Source organism: Heterodontus francisci, chromosome 5 (genome assembly GCF_036365525.1).
Source record: "Heterodontus francisci isolate sHetFra1 chromosome 5, sHetFra1.hap1, whole genome shotgun sequence".
Lineage (NCBI taxonomy): Eukaryota > Metazoa > Chordata > Chondrichthyes > Heterodontiformes > Heterodontidae > Heterodontus > Heterodontus francisci.
The window spans coordinates 133,023,403-133,037,490 of record NC_090375.1 but is presented as its reverse complement, the minus strand read 5'-3'; the positions used below and the strand labels follow the sequence as shown (position 1 = coordinate 133,037,490).

The 14,088-nt window shown below is 41.7% G+C and overlaps 1 protein-coding gene across 16 annotated transcripts in view; it reads left to right on the top strand.

The window, feature by feature from the left end:
• LOC137370059 (lethal(3)malignant brain tumor-like protein 4) overlaps positions 1–14,088 on the top strand; it is a 456,447-nt gene that overhangs the window by 279,556 nt on the left and 162,803 nt on the right. For 14 of the 16 annotated variants that reach the window (XM_068032126.1, XM_068032123.1, XM_068032124.1 and 11 more), the window contains one exon: positions 10,740–10,813. In XM_068032126.1, coding sequence (XP_067888227.1) covers positions 10,740–10,813 — 74 coding nt within the window. The remainder of the gene's footprint in view (positions 1–10,739; positions 10,814–14,088) is intronic. The other 2 variants (XM_068032138.1, XM_068032139.1) reach the window with 1 other exon arrangement.

The following is a 14,088-nucleotide window of genomic DNA, read 5'->3' as shown; positions in this document are numbered from 1 at the left end:
TGCTGCCAACTGCTGAGTCTCTTCGACTCGCCTCTCTTTAGCCCCGCCTTTATAGCTGTCTGCCAGCTCTGGCAGTCGCTGGCAACTGACTCCCACGACTTGACTTCATGTCGCGTTTGCAGACATCTTTAACGCGGAGACATGGACGGCCATTGTGGTTTTAATACCAGTGACGAGCTCGCTGTACAATGCGTCCTTGGAGATCCTGCCATCTTCCATGTGGTTCACATGGCCAAGCCATTTCAAGTGCCGTTGACTCAGTAGGGTGTATATGCTGGGGATGTTGGTCGCCTCGAGGACTTCTGCGTTGGAGATACAGTCTTGCCACCTGATGCCAAGAATTCTCCGGAGACAGCAAAGATGGAATGCGTTGTGACGTCGCTCTTGGCTGATATACGTTGTCCAGGCCTCACTGCCGTAGAACTTTCCGTACTTTGGTCTTCACTCTAAGACGGGAAAGGTTGAACAACCTGCCATCTGATCTTGTGTGGAGGAAAATCCCTTCTTCTGAAGACTGAAACGCATGTGAGAGCGGCACCTACACTGTTTGGGATTTTCTTCTCACTGCTGCTCTCACATGCGAAAGTCCTCATCAGGGAACTCCTCTTTGCTGACGATGCTGCATTAACATCTCACACTGAAGTGTGTCTGTAGAATATCATCGACAGGTTTGCGGCTGCCTGCAACGAATTTGGCCTAACCATCAGCCTCAAGAAAACGAACATCATGGGACAGGACGTCAGAAATGCTCCATCCATCAATATCGGCGACCACGCTCTGGAAGTGGTTCAAGAGTTCACCTACCTCTGCTCAACTATCACCAGTAACCTGTCTCTTGATGCAGAAATCAACAAGCGCATGGGAAAGGCTTCCACTGCTATGTCCAGACTGGCCAAGAGAGTGTGGGAAAATGGCGCACTAACACGGATCACAACAGTCTGAGTGTATTAAGCCTGTGTCCTCAGTAACTTGCTCTACGGCAGCGAGGCGTGGACAACGTATGTCAGCCAAGAGCGACGTCTCAATTCATTCCATCCTCGCTGCCTCCGGAGAATCCTTGCCATCAGGTGGCAGGACCGTATTTCCAACACAGAAGTCCTCGAGGCGGCCAACATCCCCAGCTTATACACCCTACTGAGTCAGCGGCGCTTGAGATGGCTTGGCCATGTGAGCCACATGGAATATGGCAGGATCCCCAAAGACACATTGTACAGCGAGCTCGTCACTGGTATCAGACTCACCGGCCGTCCATGTCTCCGCTTTAAAGACGTCTGCAAACGCGACATGAAGTCCTGTGACATTGATCACAAGTTGTGGGAGTCAGTTGCCAGTGATCGCCAGAGCTGGCGGGCAGCCATAAAGGCGGGGCTAAAGTGTGGCGAGTCGAAGAGACTTAGCAGTTGGCAGGAAAAAAGACAGAGGCGCAAGGGCAGAGCCAACTGTGTAACAGCCCTGACAACCAATTTTCTCTGCAGCACCTGTGGAAGAGTCTGTCACTCTAGTATTGGCCTTTATTGCCACTCCAGGCGCTGCTCCACAAACCACTGACCTCCTCCAGGTGTCGAGACAAGGAGGCCAAAGAAGAAGAAGTGGATTTGTTGTATTTGGATTTTCAGAAGTCTTTTGATAAGGTCCCACATAAGAGGTTAGTGTGCAAAATTAAAGCACATGGGATTGGGGGTAATCTACTGGCATGGATTGAGAATTGGTTGACAGACAGGAAACAGAGAGTAGGAACAAATGGGTCTTTTTCCAGGTGGCAGGGAGTGACAAGTGGGGTACCGCAGGGATCAGTGTTTGGGCCCCAGCTATTCACAATATATATTAATAACTTGGGTGAGGGAACTAAATGTAACATTTTCAAGTTTGCAGTTGACACAAAGCTGGGGGGGGAATGTGAGCTGTGAGGAGGATGCAAAGAGGCTCCAATGTGATTTGGACAAGTTGGGTGAGTGGACAAATGTATGGCAGATGCAGTATAATGTGGATAAATGTGAGGTTATCCACTTTGGTTGTAAAAACAGAAAGGCAGATTATTATCTGAATGGTGATAGATTGGGTAAGTGGGAGTGACAAGGAGTGTCCTTGTACACCTGTTGCTGAAAGCAAGCATTCAGGTGCAGCAAGCAGTTAGGAAGGCGAATGCCTTCATTGCAAGAGGATTTGAGTACAGGAGCAAGGATGTCTTGCTGCAGTTAAACAGGGCCTTGGTGAGATCTGGAGTATTATGTGCAGTTTTGGTCTCCTTATCTGAGGAAGGATGTTCTTGCCATGGAGGGAGTGCAAAGATGATTTACTGGGCTGATTCCTGGGATGGCAGGATTGACACATTAGGAGAGATTGGGTCGACTAGGCCTATATTCACTAGAGTTTAGAAGAATGAGAGGGGATCTCATAGAATGTTATAGGTTTCTAACAGGACTAGACAGGCTAGATACGGGGAGGATGTTTCCAATGGCTGGGGAGTCCAGAAACAGGGGCCACAGTCTCAGGATATGGGGTATGCCATTTAGAACCGAGATGAGAAGAAATTTCTTCACTCAGAGGGTGGTGAACCTGTGGAATTCTCTACCACAGAATGCAGTGGAGGCCAAGTCATGAAATATATTCAAGAAGGAGATAGATATATTTCTCAATGCCAAAGAGATCAAGGGATATGGGGAGAAAGCGGGAACAGGGTACTGAATTAGACAATCAGCCGTGATCTTTTTTCAATAGTGGAGTAGGCCCAAAGGGCCGAATGGCCTCCTGCTCCTATTTTCTATGCTTCTATGTTAAAGCGAGAGTATTATCACTGAACCAAGACAAAATGCTCAACACAATGTTAAAAAAAAAAATGTCCATTGCATTTGATTTATTCCATTACATGCCTATCAATATAAGGTAGGGTGAGGATTCCCTCAGCCTGGAGTTAGGACCCAGCATTGGATTGATGCAGGTACATCTGGTGAGACTCGGTATACTAGGTCTGCCTTGCTGATAGACAGATGTGGGGCCCACTTGTGGGGTCACGTGGGACTGGCACCTGGACCGCTGAAGATGATGGGCTAAAATGTTTTTTCTATATATTGTAAGCAGTCCCTAACGCAGGTGCATCTTCTTTCTCTTTTTTCGGTATTACCACCCAGCCTCAGCCCAGCAAGCTACGGCAAGTGTTTCCAACAAAATGCCAAAGGGCTACTTTTCAGGACTGCCACCCCAATCTTGAAAGCTTTGGTGTTCTCAGCGACAGAGGGTGAATGGGATCCATTCACCTGAGGGTCTCTCTTGCCGTTATGATTTCGAAGGCTGTGATTCCTCCAGAGGCTATTGGAGTTATGGCAGTTGCTGTCTGAAAATTTGCCGCTGATAGTCTTACAGTGGCTTTTTAAGTAACCAGAGCCTTTTTATGTAACTGGGTCATTTCATGTTGCATTAAGTAAGCATCAGTAACGGAAGTGTACACTGTTGTATAAAACAGCTTGTGAACCCTCTGTTCATGTAGGTATCTCAAATTATTACATTCTTAATAGACACTGTAAAACAAAGAGAACAAACAGTCAATGTTTATAGGCTAGCAGGAATTTTCCCAGATGCAGGATGCTATTGATTGTACTGATACGGCATTGAACCCCCTCTAATTTATAAACCAGAAGCAGTTCCTTTCAGTTGATGTGCAGCTTGTGTTTGATGAAGTTACATAGTTTTGCATGTTGCTGCCTGATAGCCTGGAAGCTGCCTTGGCATATTTATATGTCATCAATCAATCATCCATCAATGCAGTATATCAGTATAATTGACTGGAGACTGGTAGTCAACCACATTTGGGCTGTGACGGTCAGTTTGTGCTGCTTGCTTTCAGCCATGCCTGATGTAGCAGGTTCTTTGGGGAGGAGTATCAGACCCATAAATTATGTTTCTCATTTCTCTGACATCCTGCAGTCGAGCTTGCAATGTCCAGCCTGTCAAGCTGCCTTTCCTCACTCTGGAACACTGAATTCTGCAGTCATTCAACTGAATAAACATCTGGTTTTGCCTTCTCGATGCAACTTCAGGTGTTGAATTACCTCCTGTTTGCAGTTCACATCTGATTTCCAGGATTAGTGCCTTTCTGTTCTCATTGGCTGGCTGTGAAGTCATAAAATTACTTAGCCAGTCCACAAGTTAGTCCAAAGACAGAAAACAGCAAAATCGTGACATTACCAATAGACCTTATTGTTCCCAAAAACCTTTAGGAACCCACAGTTTGCCCCTAAAAAGCACTCCAATAGCAATTTCAAGGCTATAGTAATGTTATAACCAATGAATTGGATACCAGGATTTTAAAACATGCTTATTCGCAGCTATATATTGTTCCTCAATTTATAATTCCTTTGTGTAATTGGTGGGACTTGATGGTGGTAATTAATTGCACAAATATGCTACCTCAAATTATTTGAAATGGTAAAAGTGTTTTTCAAAGGAAACAATAAGCACAAGTAAGCAAACTGTTTCCCTTTACAAGGGCAGGTTTCAATCTTTTCCAGAAATTTCTTGCCTCACTGGTCCCTCCTTGTTCAAACACCATCAGCAAAGTAAATGACCATGCTTCAAGGATTGCCCAGTGCTGCTGTTGGTTGATCAGTCAAAGTGGTCTCTAAATCAAAGGAGTTCAATGGAGTCGGGAGAATCAAATCTGTACCATAATCCACTATGTGAGGCAATCATGGCACTGAAGTATAAGGCCACAGTGGTGCCTAAACCATTTAATTTGCTTCTGAGACAAAACATGTTTGCTTCAAAATTCTTCTGGCATACAATTCAATGAGATATCACATGCTTCTAAAAGTTGAAATATAATCTCAAATTTAACGTAATGAGCATAAAAACATTATATGGGCACTTCATCACAGCACATTGGTACAAGACTTAAGTGACCTACTTTCTGTGGTACACATCCAAATAGAACTGACTCATTGCTACATTCCAGCCATGCTTATCATTGGTATAGATCTGAGATTCTACTGCTTACTAAGTAGCACTTTGAAGACCACAAGAGATTATGATAGTTTGAACTGTTGGACACTTTTTTAACCTGATTGTGACTTAACATAACCATGCTTGATTCCTTGTAATAAATGTTGTATGCATATATTTATTTTGTTCTGTGCCTCCTATGTTTACTTTTATATGTAAAATATGTATATTTTGAAAAATCAAGACATGTTATAAGAATGTTGGTAAATATTCAATAATTAGAATTTGCTTTCAAATCCAATTTTAATCCTGTTCTGCACTCTGTCTAAGCAGACACTTTGGGTTGGGGTAACAAGTTAAGTCCTCTACAGGGAGCGAGCTTACTGGCATTCATTGTCTTGACTTAAACCAAAGAAGGATCGCTTGTGCAAAAGTACCAGAGACACATAGACATATTGGAACCATACCACAATGTGGGATGTAGATAACGGGGAGAAAAGTGGATGGGTGCAACTAACAGACTTTTTGTAAAGATGTGCTTTTTATTGATTGGGTTTAGAAGCCAAGTGAATCAAAATGTTTATATGTATATTTAAGGTTGTGAGTTCTAATAATATTTCAGGACTTGAGCACATAATTTAGGCTGACATTCCAGTGCTGTGGAAGTGCTACGTTTTCAGAGGCCTGGATTACTCTTTAACCATCTGAAATGCCAGTTGATCTTCCTTGGTCATATTTATGTGCATTTAAAAAAAAATTGTGTGCTTTTTGTTGTGTAATTTTTTTTATCCGTTGTGATCCAGATAATTCGCATTGAAACTCTCTCCATGTTAGACTCTTTCTGTCTCCTCCTTTCTCAAAGACTCTCAGACACTTCCTTTGTTTCCTCTGCCCAACACTGGATTTTGTTGCTTGAGTTGTCATATTGAACCCTGTAACACAGTTTCTACCAGTATTGGCACTGCCAGGAACTGTTGCAACACACCAGGGTAACTGAGAAACATTGTGCAGGCTGGAAGGCTGTACTTGACTCTTGGGCCTTAGGCTGAAAGCAAGCAATGGGCTGGGTTTGGAGCATGGCTGGGAGGGAGCTGGGAGCTCAGGCCACAAGCAAGGGGAGGGAGTGGCTGCATTTCTTATACCAACCCAACTCCGCCTAACCACTAGCTACAAATCCATTCACTCACTCACATGCTGCAGTGACGCCTCGAAGTCTATGGTTATGACCAAGTGCTGAAGAGAAAGCCCCCAATCAAAATATATGATTCTGATTGCAGTGGGAGAAACATACTGTCAATTCAGTCCTGTCACTCCACAGATCGCCTAACATATCACTTTAAACTTTCCAAATTGAAGGAAACCACAGCCGAATTAAACCATCTATTAACCCCCAAATGAGGCAAACCAAACCAGGTATCTAGATCAACAAATTAACAGTTTATTAGAGAAAGCTAAATACTTAATCACTACTAAGATATAAACAGCATTTTAAAAAAAACAAAGTCCTTGCAGATTTACACTCTTGCCAAAGTGGACTCTTCCAATGTCGAACTGTCCAAGGTTGCTTGAAGTCCTCACAGCCGTCTGATGAGGAAAAAAAAGGTTCTTCAACAGTAGGACAATCAGTAGTCTAGTTCAGCAGTTGAAGTGTTGCTCCTCTTCTACAGAGATGAATTCAGCAATTACAGTTCAGAAAAGTAATTGGTTATTTTCTTTTAAGAAATTAATCTGGCTTGACTTTTCAGAATTCTGAGAGTATAATAAATAGGGTTTAAACAGACAGAAGGAGAGCTCTCCTATTTCCTTCAGCATATGCTGGCAGACAGTCTCAGTGTCTGTGTCTATGTCTCAACTGTCTCTGCAAAAGACAGTTTTTCAACTAGTTATAAAATTAAATGGCAACGTTGTATACTGTCCTTGGTCTCCAAATGGCTGTATTCTGGGCAACCAAGATGCACTTTCCTTGGCAACTTCTGAGGCTGGCTTGTTCTCCCTCTCTGGCTGTATCCAACGGCAACCGGAGTGTACCTTCTCTAACTCCTGAGGCTTGTTTGTTCTTAAAGCAGTACTGATCCTTTGCTGTCTTAAAGACACACCGCATACTTCCCAAAAAAACCCCCACCAGGATTATAACACTATCCTCTCCTACCAAACTTTATTTCCCTTTTTATAGTAACCCATCCTGCCCTACAAAACCATCAAAGAAACAGAAGCATGAATAGGGAAAGGAAAAGGGACCCTGCATAGCGTCAGTCTCCAGGAGGTGCTCCCCAACACCTGATAGAATTAGGGCCTACCTGAAGATCAGAGAAAAAATTATTTTTTCATCAATACTTAAGTGGCACCTTTACACAAACTCTTTCCCTTTTTTCCTTTCCAGGAATGGTAATTCGGGGTGGGGGTGGCAAACCCTTGTCTCCCCTGTCCACTGAAATCTTGCTCTTTATGGCTCCTTCCTTTTACCCCACTAACTTCAGCAGGTGCGATCCTGGTAATACTATTAAGATTATATACCCAAGAAACCTTTAAGCCTTTATCCTTGTCTATGACATTGTAGGGCTGGAATAGACGTGGAAGGTTTTGCTGCTGTGATAGCTATGAGGTCTTGGCTGGGATTTTCCTTCATGGTTCCACCCAGAATCAGACACATCATGTGGAAGATGAAGGAAGATTCTTTAATGTAGTGTAATGGTGACTTCACCTTTAAGAAACTGAACCTTTAAGAGACCAGGCCACTGATGCAACTGATGACATCATCAGACATATATAAGGAGGACACCCTATTTTGAGAGAGACATTCAGTACATAGCTTGCAAAGAGCACATGCACGAACAAGGAAAATACCTGGATCTGAGATCATGCAATGTCGATAAGTAAGACACTAAATAGTGTTTGTATTGAATACAAATATAAACCCTGCGGTTGTCATTTAGTGACGACTTAAGAACACAGCACAACGTGGCAGATTCAGGCAGTGAGACCTACTGCTGCCTCCCCAGTCAAATTCTATTTCCTTTCCTTTACACCCAAGGATTACACTGATTTCTCCAACCCTGTTCAGCACAAGTAACTGAAAGTGAGGGAGGAATGGCCGGGGTCCCCAAAACATTGCCTTCCCTTGTGACAGTGTAATTTCACTTCCCATGGCGACCATGGGGAAGATGGCAGTAGGCCCAGAAAGCCACAGTAAGAGTTTTAAAGTTCCCTGTGGAGGGTGAGGGTCTAATAGCAGCCTTGTCTCCCAAAATTCTAGCCCCCCACTTGTTTTCTGGTACCAGCCTCAATGTAAGGCTGGTGATCTTCCAATCTACAGAGTGCTTCTGCCCCTTTAGCTGCTCAGCCATCTCTTCTAGTACTGCAGCATTGTAGCACTGCCAAGATTTTGTCGCCAGGCATTGCAGGACTGTGTTCTGATGAAAGGTCACAGACGTTAACTCTGCTTCTCTCTCCACAGATGCTGCCTGACCTGAGTCTTTGCAGCATTTTCTGTTTTTATTTCAGATTTTCAGCATCTGCAGTATTTTGCTTTTATTTTATTGCAAGACTCCTTGGCAGTGAAAACCAAGCTGCATTCCTGCCATGCATAGTTGATGAACCCCAACTGAAGAAACTACTTTGGAGTTGTGATATCAGAGAGACAGACAGAATGCCATTGCTGGGAAAACAATCCTGGTTCTTTTCTCTTAGCTTCAGAGCTTGCAGGGAAGGCTGAATATATTTCTCTCAGAACACTGTGGGCAAATATTCCTCTTTAGCATCATCTTACTAGATTGCATGGAAAAGTTAAGCCCTGTATATTAATGAAAATTTAAATTGGACTTGTTAAGTGCAGTGTTAAGAATCATAAAATGTAATTGTACGAGTAAACTGTCTCAAACCTAAATCTAACAAAGTCAAATCTTGTTGGTTGTAGTTGCTTATACTTGTGGATTCCCTTTGGTCTCTGATCTGCACTGTATGCCGCTGGAAGCGGCAGTAGATTTCAAATAATTCAGAATGGGTTGGTTGGTTTTATTCAGAATGCATTTTTTCATCTGACCCCGAATAAAGTGAAACATATCTTCAGTTTCTTATTTGTTGTACAGCTAAAAGATTCATTGCTTATAATGGTTCCACGAGGTTTATTTGTCATGCAAGGTTTTTCATTGGCGTCATGTTTAAAAGATACTGAAAAAAATGCTACAACTTCAAATTCCTTAATTGTTTGGAACATTGATTCATAGAATGTTACTTATGGTTTCTAAGTTCTGTTAATGGATGTTAAATAACCTAGTCGTTGAAGGTAAAAGGGTGAACAGGTGTTGGTGTTGATTAGTTAATTGTACTCAGATGTATATATAAAGAAGAGCCAGCCAGCACTGTCTGGGTGTTATTCGGAGTGGAGAAGTGAGCTCTGTGACGAACAATAAACAGTCTCCACCAAAGCATCCTAGTCTCAGTTTCTTCTTCACCACAAACAGATTTGGAAGTTTCTCCAACAGTTACAGCACAGGAACAGGTTCTTTGGTCCATCAGGTCTGAGCCAATGTTTTTCTCTGCAGATGTCACTCAAGCTAATTCTATTTTCCTGCTTGTTCCCCATTTTCTCTTTTTCAAGTCAGTATTACATTTCATTTAGAAGTTCTTATGGACTTGTTTATGGTGAAGAATTCCACATTCTAACTATCTTCTGTGTAAAGATTGGTGGTAAATGCGGTTCAATGTAGAAAAATATGAGAAGTAATCTATTTTAGAAGTAAGTGTGAGGAAAAGAAGTACAACTTAAATGGTAACATTTTAATGAACTGGAGGAGTCAAGGGACCTTAGATGCACAAGTCATTAAAGGGGGAAGCTCTACACAAAGTCACAAAAAAGAAAACAATCCTTGGTTTTGTATCTGGAATAGCACAGAATACAAGAACACAATGGTGTTGATTTTGTGCAAGAACTCCTTCACACATTTTTTCAACCTCTAAATTGTTTGTGTGATTTTAATTTTTACCGTCTTGTTACTGTTTTATTAATGCAGTGGAAACAATCTATCACAATTTACCTTATCATAACCTTGAAGATCTCTATCAGGTCTTCTGTTAACCTTCTCAGCTCCACTGAGAAAAACTTTAGGTTTTCATGTTACTTTATAACTTTATTTCCTCATCCCTGGTAATATCCACTGAGTCAGTGCTGCACCCATTGTAGTTGGTTTTATATCCTTCCTATAATAGGGAGCCCAAAATTGGGCATGGTACTCCAACTGTGGCCTAAACAAAATCTTGTACAGATGATTCTGATAGGGTCCAATTTACCATTTATCAGCTTTATCAACTTAAAGATCAGTAGTGGAACTGACTTCCTCCAATTTGTTCTCTCTTGAAAGAAAAAAATGTAAATTCATAAACTTCTTTATCCTTTATTTCCAACAAAAAAAACTCAAACTGCTTCACACACAATAAAGTGCAGTACTGTTATGCAAGTGAACAGAATTGTCATTTTGCACACAGCAAGACCGATCAGAGAATCATGTCCATAGTTTATCTGCACTCATAATTTGATCCAGAAAAGCTCTGTTCCAGGAACATTAGTGAATTTTTCCTTGTGGGGAGAGCTGCACTTCTGACAATGTACAATTCCCTCAGTACTGCCCTGGAGTGTGAGCCTAGATAATGTGTCAAGTAACTTGAACTTGCAAACTTTTGAATCTAAGGTCCAACTAATATCTGAACCATGGTGGCACTTAAGGTTGCCATAGTGTTCACTCAGATTATTAGTGCTATTGTGATTGAGCTTCACTATAAAGGCTGAATTTTACTTTGTTTTCTGCTAGGCTAGCTCGGCCAGCAAAATACTTGAAAGTCAAAGAGGAAGCAGATGATATTGACCTGCACAGGCTACTTAAAGGTAAAACATTTTCTGGAACTACTTTGCTTGCATAAGCTGTTATATATAAGGTGTCAGCTGTGGCTCAGTTGGCAAGACTCTTGCCTTTGAGTCAGAAGATTGTGGGTTCAAGTCCCACACCAAGACCTGAACAGAGAATTGAAGCCTGACATTCCTGTTCAATGCTAAGGGAGTGCTGCACTGTCAGAGGTGCCATCTTTCAGATTAGATGTTAAACTAGGCCCCATCTGCCCATTCAGGTCGCACTATTTCAATGAAGTGGAAGGGAGTTTTCCCTGGGTATCCTAGTCACTATTTATTCCTCAATTAACATCACAAACAACAGATTATCTGGTCATTAACCCACTGCTGTTTGTGGGAGCTTGTTTTGTGCAAATTGGCTGCTGCATTTCCTACGTTTTGGAACGTCCGATGGTCATGAAAGATAGTCTGTAAATAACAAGATTTTTTTTATAACTATGTCATTCTGGCATACTGGATTAAGAACTGGTAGCAACTTGAAAAAATATGACAGGGCAAGTAACACAAAGCAAAGAGGTGGCAGTCGTATATGTCCCATTCTGATAACCCTCAAACTCTTTCTTAATCAGAAATTTGTGCAGCTATTTTTAAGGTGTTTCTAACACAATATTAGCTGCATTACCTGGGAGTTCACCCAAATATTTTGCTAATCCTATTTCTATAAGCAGCCCAGATTATTTTACACATTTCTGCTGTTCTGTAGTCACCTGGTTTTGTGCTGCTATGAATGTATATTTTTATATATAATCCACCATCTTGTAAATTAATGCTCCTTTGGATCCCTTACACTGAGACGACAAGCAGCTTACTCCAAGACTTCTACTGTTGAAGCAGCTGGCAGGTGGTGTGCTACAGTGACATGGATTGACTTAATCATGATTTTTTTTTCATTGGGGAAACACCCTGGACAAATGGAAGAAAGTTACGATTGTATTCGTCAGAGTAGATTATCTAAGATCACCCATAGTGAGGTACCTCATACCTATGATTTTCTTGAGTGTGTGAGGTACATCACTATAGATGAGGATTTAGAAAATCTACCCTTTGCTGTCAGTTTTGTCTAACTTGGGTTGAAAAATCTTTTTTAAAGCTAGTTATTCCACTGGATTAGTAATCAAAAATTAACTGTCCTCAAGCAGTTTCCTCAAATTTAGAGACCTGACAGTAGTTTGTGCAAGTCTAAACCTTGTCATGGTACCTAAACTGCTGTGAGCATAAGTCAAAAAATATTATGCAGCAATTCAGCAATTTTCTGATCCGTGCTCAGTTAACAAGGACTCGGGTTCAAAAGATCAACCTTTTAAGTGAACAGTTTAAAGTTTAGTTTAGAGATGCAGCACTGAAACAGGCCCTTCGGCCCACCGAGTCTGTGCCGACCATCAACCACCCATTTATACTAATCCTACGCTAATTCCATATTCCGACCACATCCCCACCTGTCCCTATATTTCCCTACCACCTACCTATACTAGGGGCAATTGCTAATGGCCCAATTTACCTATCAAAATGCAAGTCTTTGGCATGTGGGAGGAAACCGGAGCACCCGGAGGAAACCCACGCAAACACAGGGAGAACTTGCAAACTCCACACAGGCAGTACCCAGAATTGAACCCGGGTCGCTGGAGCTGTGAGGCTGCGGTGCTAACCACTGCGCCACTGTGCCGCCCAACAGTATGTTTTTGCAAATCAAAGATGGGCTGTGCTAGGCACAAAGGTTAGGACTACATTCATTCCTGAGTGAAAAAATAACGTTGATTTCTGTGATGTGGTTTCCTTTCAAATCGAAATATTTTTCTGACTTCCTAACCTTTCTAACTATATTTGTTGATATTTGAATAAAACACGTTAACAGACCCTTGCTTGTCAGTTAAAACACATGATAAAGAAAATCTCATTTGCACTGAGTTAAGAATTTCCGAACAATATAAACGAACAATTCTTGTACATATGAACATTGAGAAGTTTAGAATTTTGCAACAGATGAAATACAGGATCACGAGGTAACTAAGGATGTAAAAGTCATTTGCTCCTTTTAGTTTATTTATCCATGGTGTCTTCCCATTACAGCATCCAATTGTTTAAAAGATTTGCCCTCAGTGCTCTTTCCAAGAGTCCATTTTAAGTGTTGAAGACTCTTTGTGTAAACAAGAACTTTGTGATATCAATCCTAAATTTGTCATACATTAGTTTGAAGCTGTGTCCCTTTGTTCTTCTCTTAGGATTTAAAAACGTAATTTTTGGAATGTACCTTGTTCTATTCCTTTCATTACATTATATACCGTGCAGAGCTATAAAGCCTGAGGCTTAGAAATGTGTGCCCCACTGTAGCTTGCTGGTCGGGGAGGGTGGGAAATCAGTTGGTTCCTACACTGAGCTGTCTGGCTGCTTGGGACTGGGAGGCAGAGTGTGGCTGTCCCAGGGCGGGGAGGACTGAAATACGCTGGCAGCAGGCCGCAATTTCTTTGTCAACCTGGTAAGATTACTCCTCCTACTGGACCCACAAAAATAAAAACCAAAAAGTGGTTTTGAGATCTTAAACTGGCATAGGAACCTGGTTTGCATATTTATATACAATGACGCCTGTTTCAGAAAGATGCCTTGGGTGACTGAAAGACGTTCAAAGCAGTAAGCTGAACAGCACAATTTCAGTGTCGTTTTGGCACAACGAATCACACCAGGAAATTTGGAGGTCTAATGCTGATTTTACACTGGAAAAATATGTCAGGCAATAGTTGAATTTTTCTTTCCCATAAACCCCCCCTGAATTTCTCCAGTCTTTAACATTTAAAACCTCTGACATTCTGAAATTGTCAGTTAACTTTGTGAATCTTCTCTGCTCTACCTCCATTACTTGAATTGAATTTCCTGGCAACCAGAACTGAATGTAGTATTCAAGGTGCAGTCTGACCAGAGTACTCGACAGTTTGATCCCGCCCCTGACTTATTTACTGCTGCTTTGGCTGTGTAAGTCAACTGGCTTTATTATTCACTGCTTTGCATTGGTTGGACATCTTGAGTACATTAATGTCCTAGGTCTTTTCAGCTTCATCCTGAGCTAATTCAATACCTTTTGTGGAATTACATGCATTGCTTATTTTTTCTTCACTATGTAGTACTTCATATTTGTCTACATTAAATTTTATCAGCCATTGTTCTTCCCACTTAGATTTTTAGTCCAGTTAATTCTGTAATCTCGGTTTCTTCTGTCCCTCCTTGTTTAGTATCAGCTGCAGATTTGACCAACTTGCATTGGG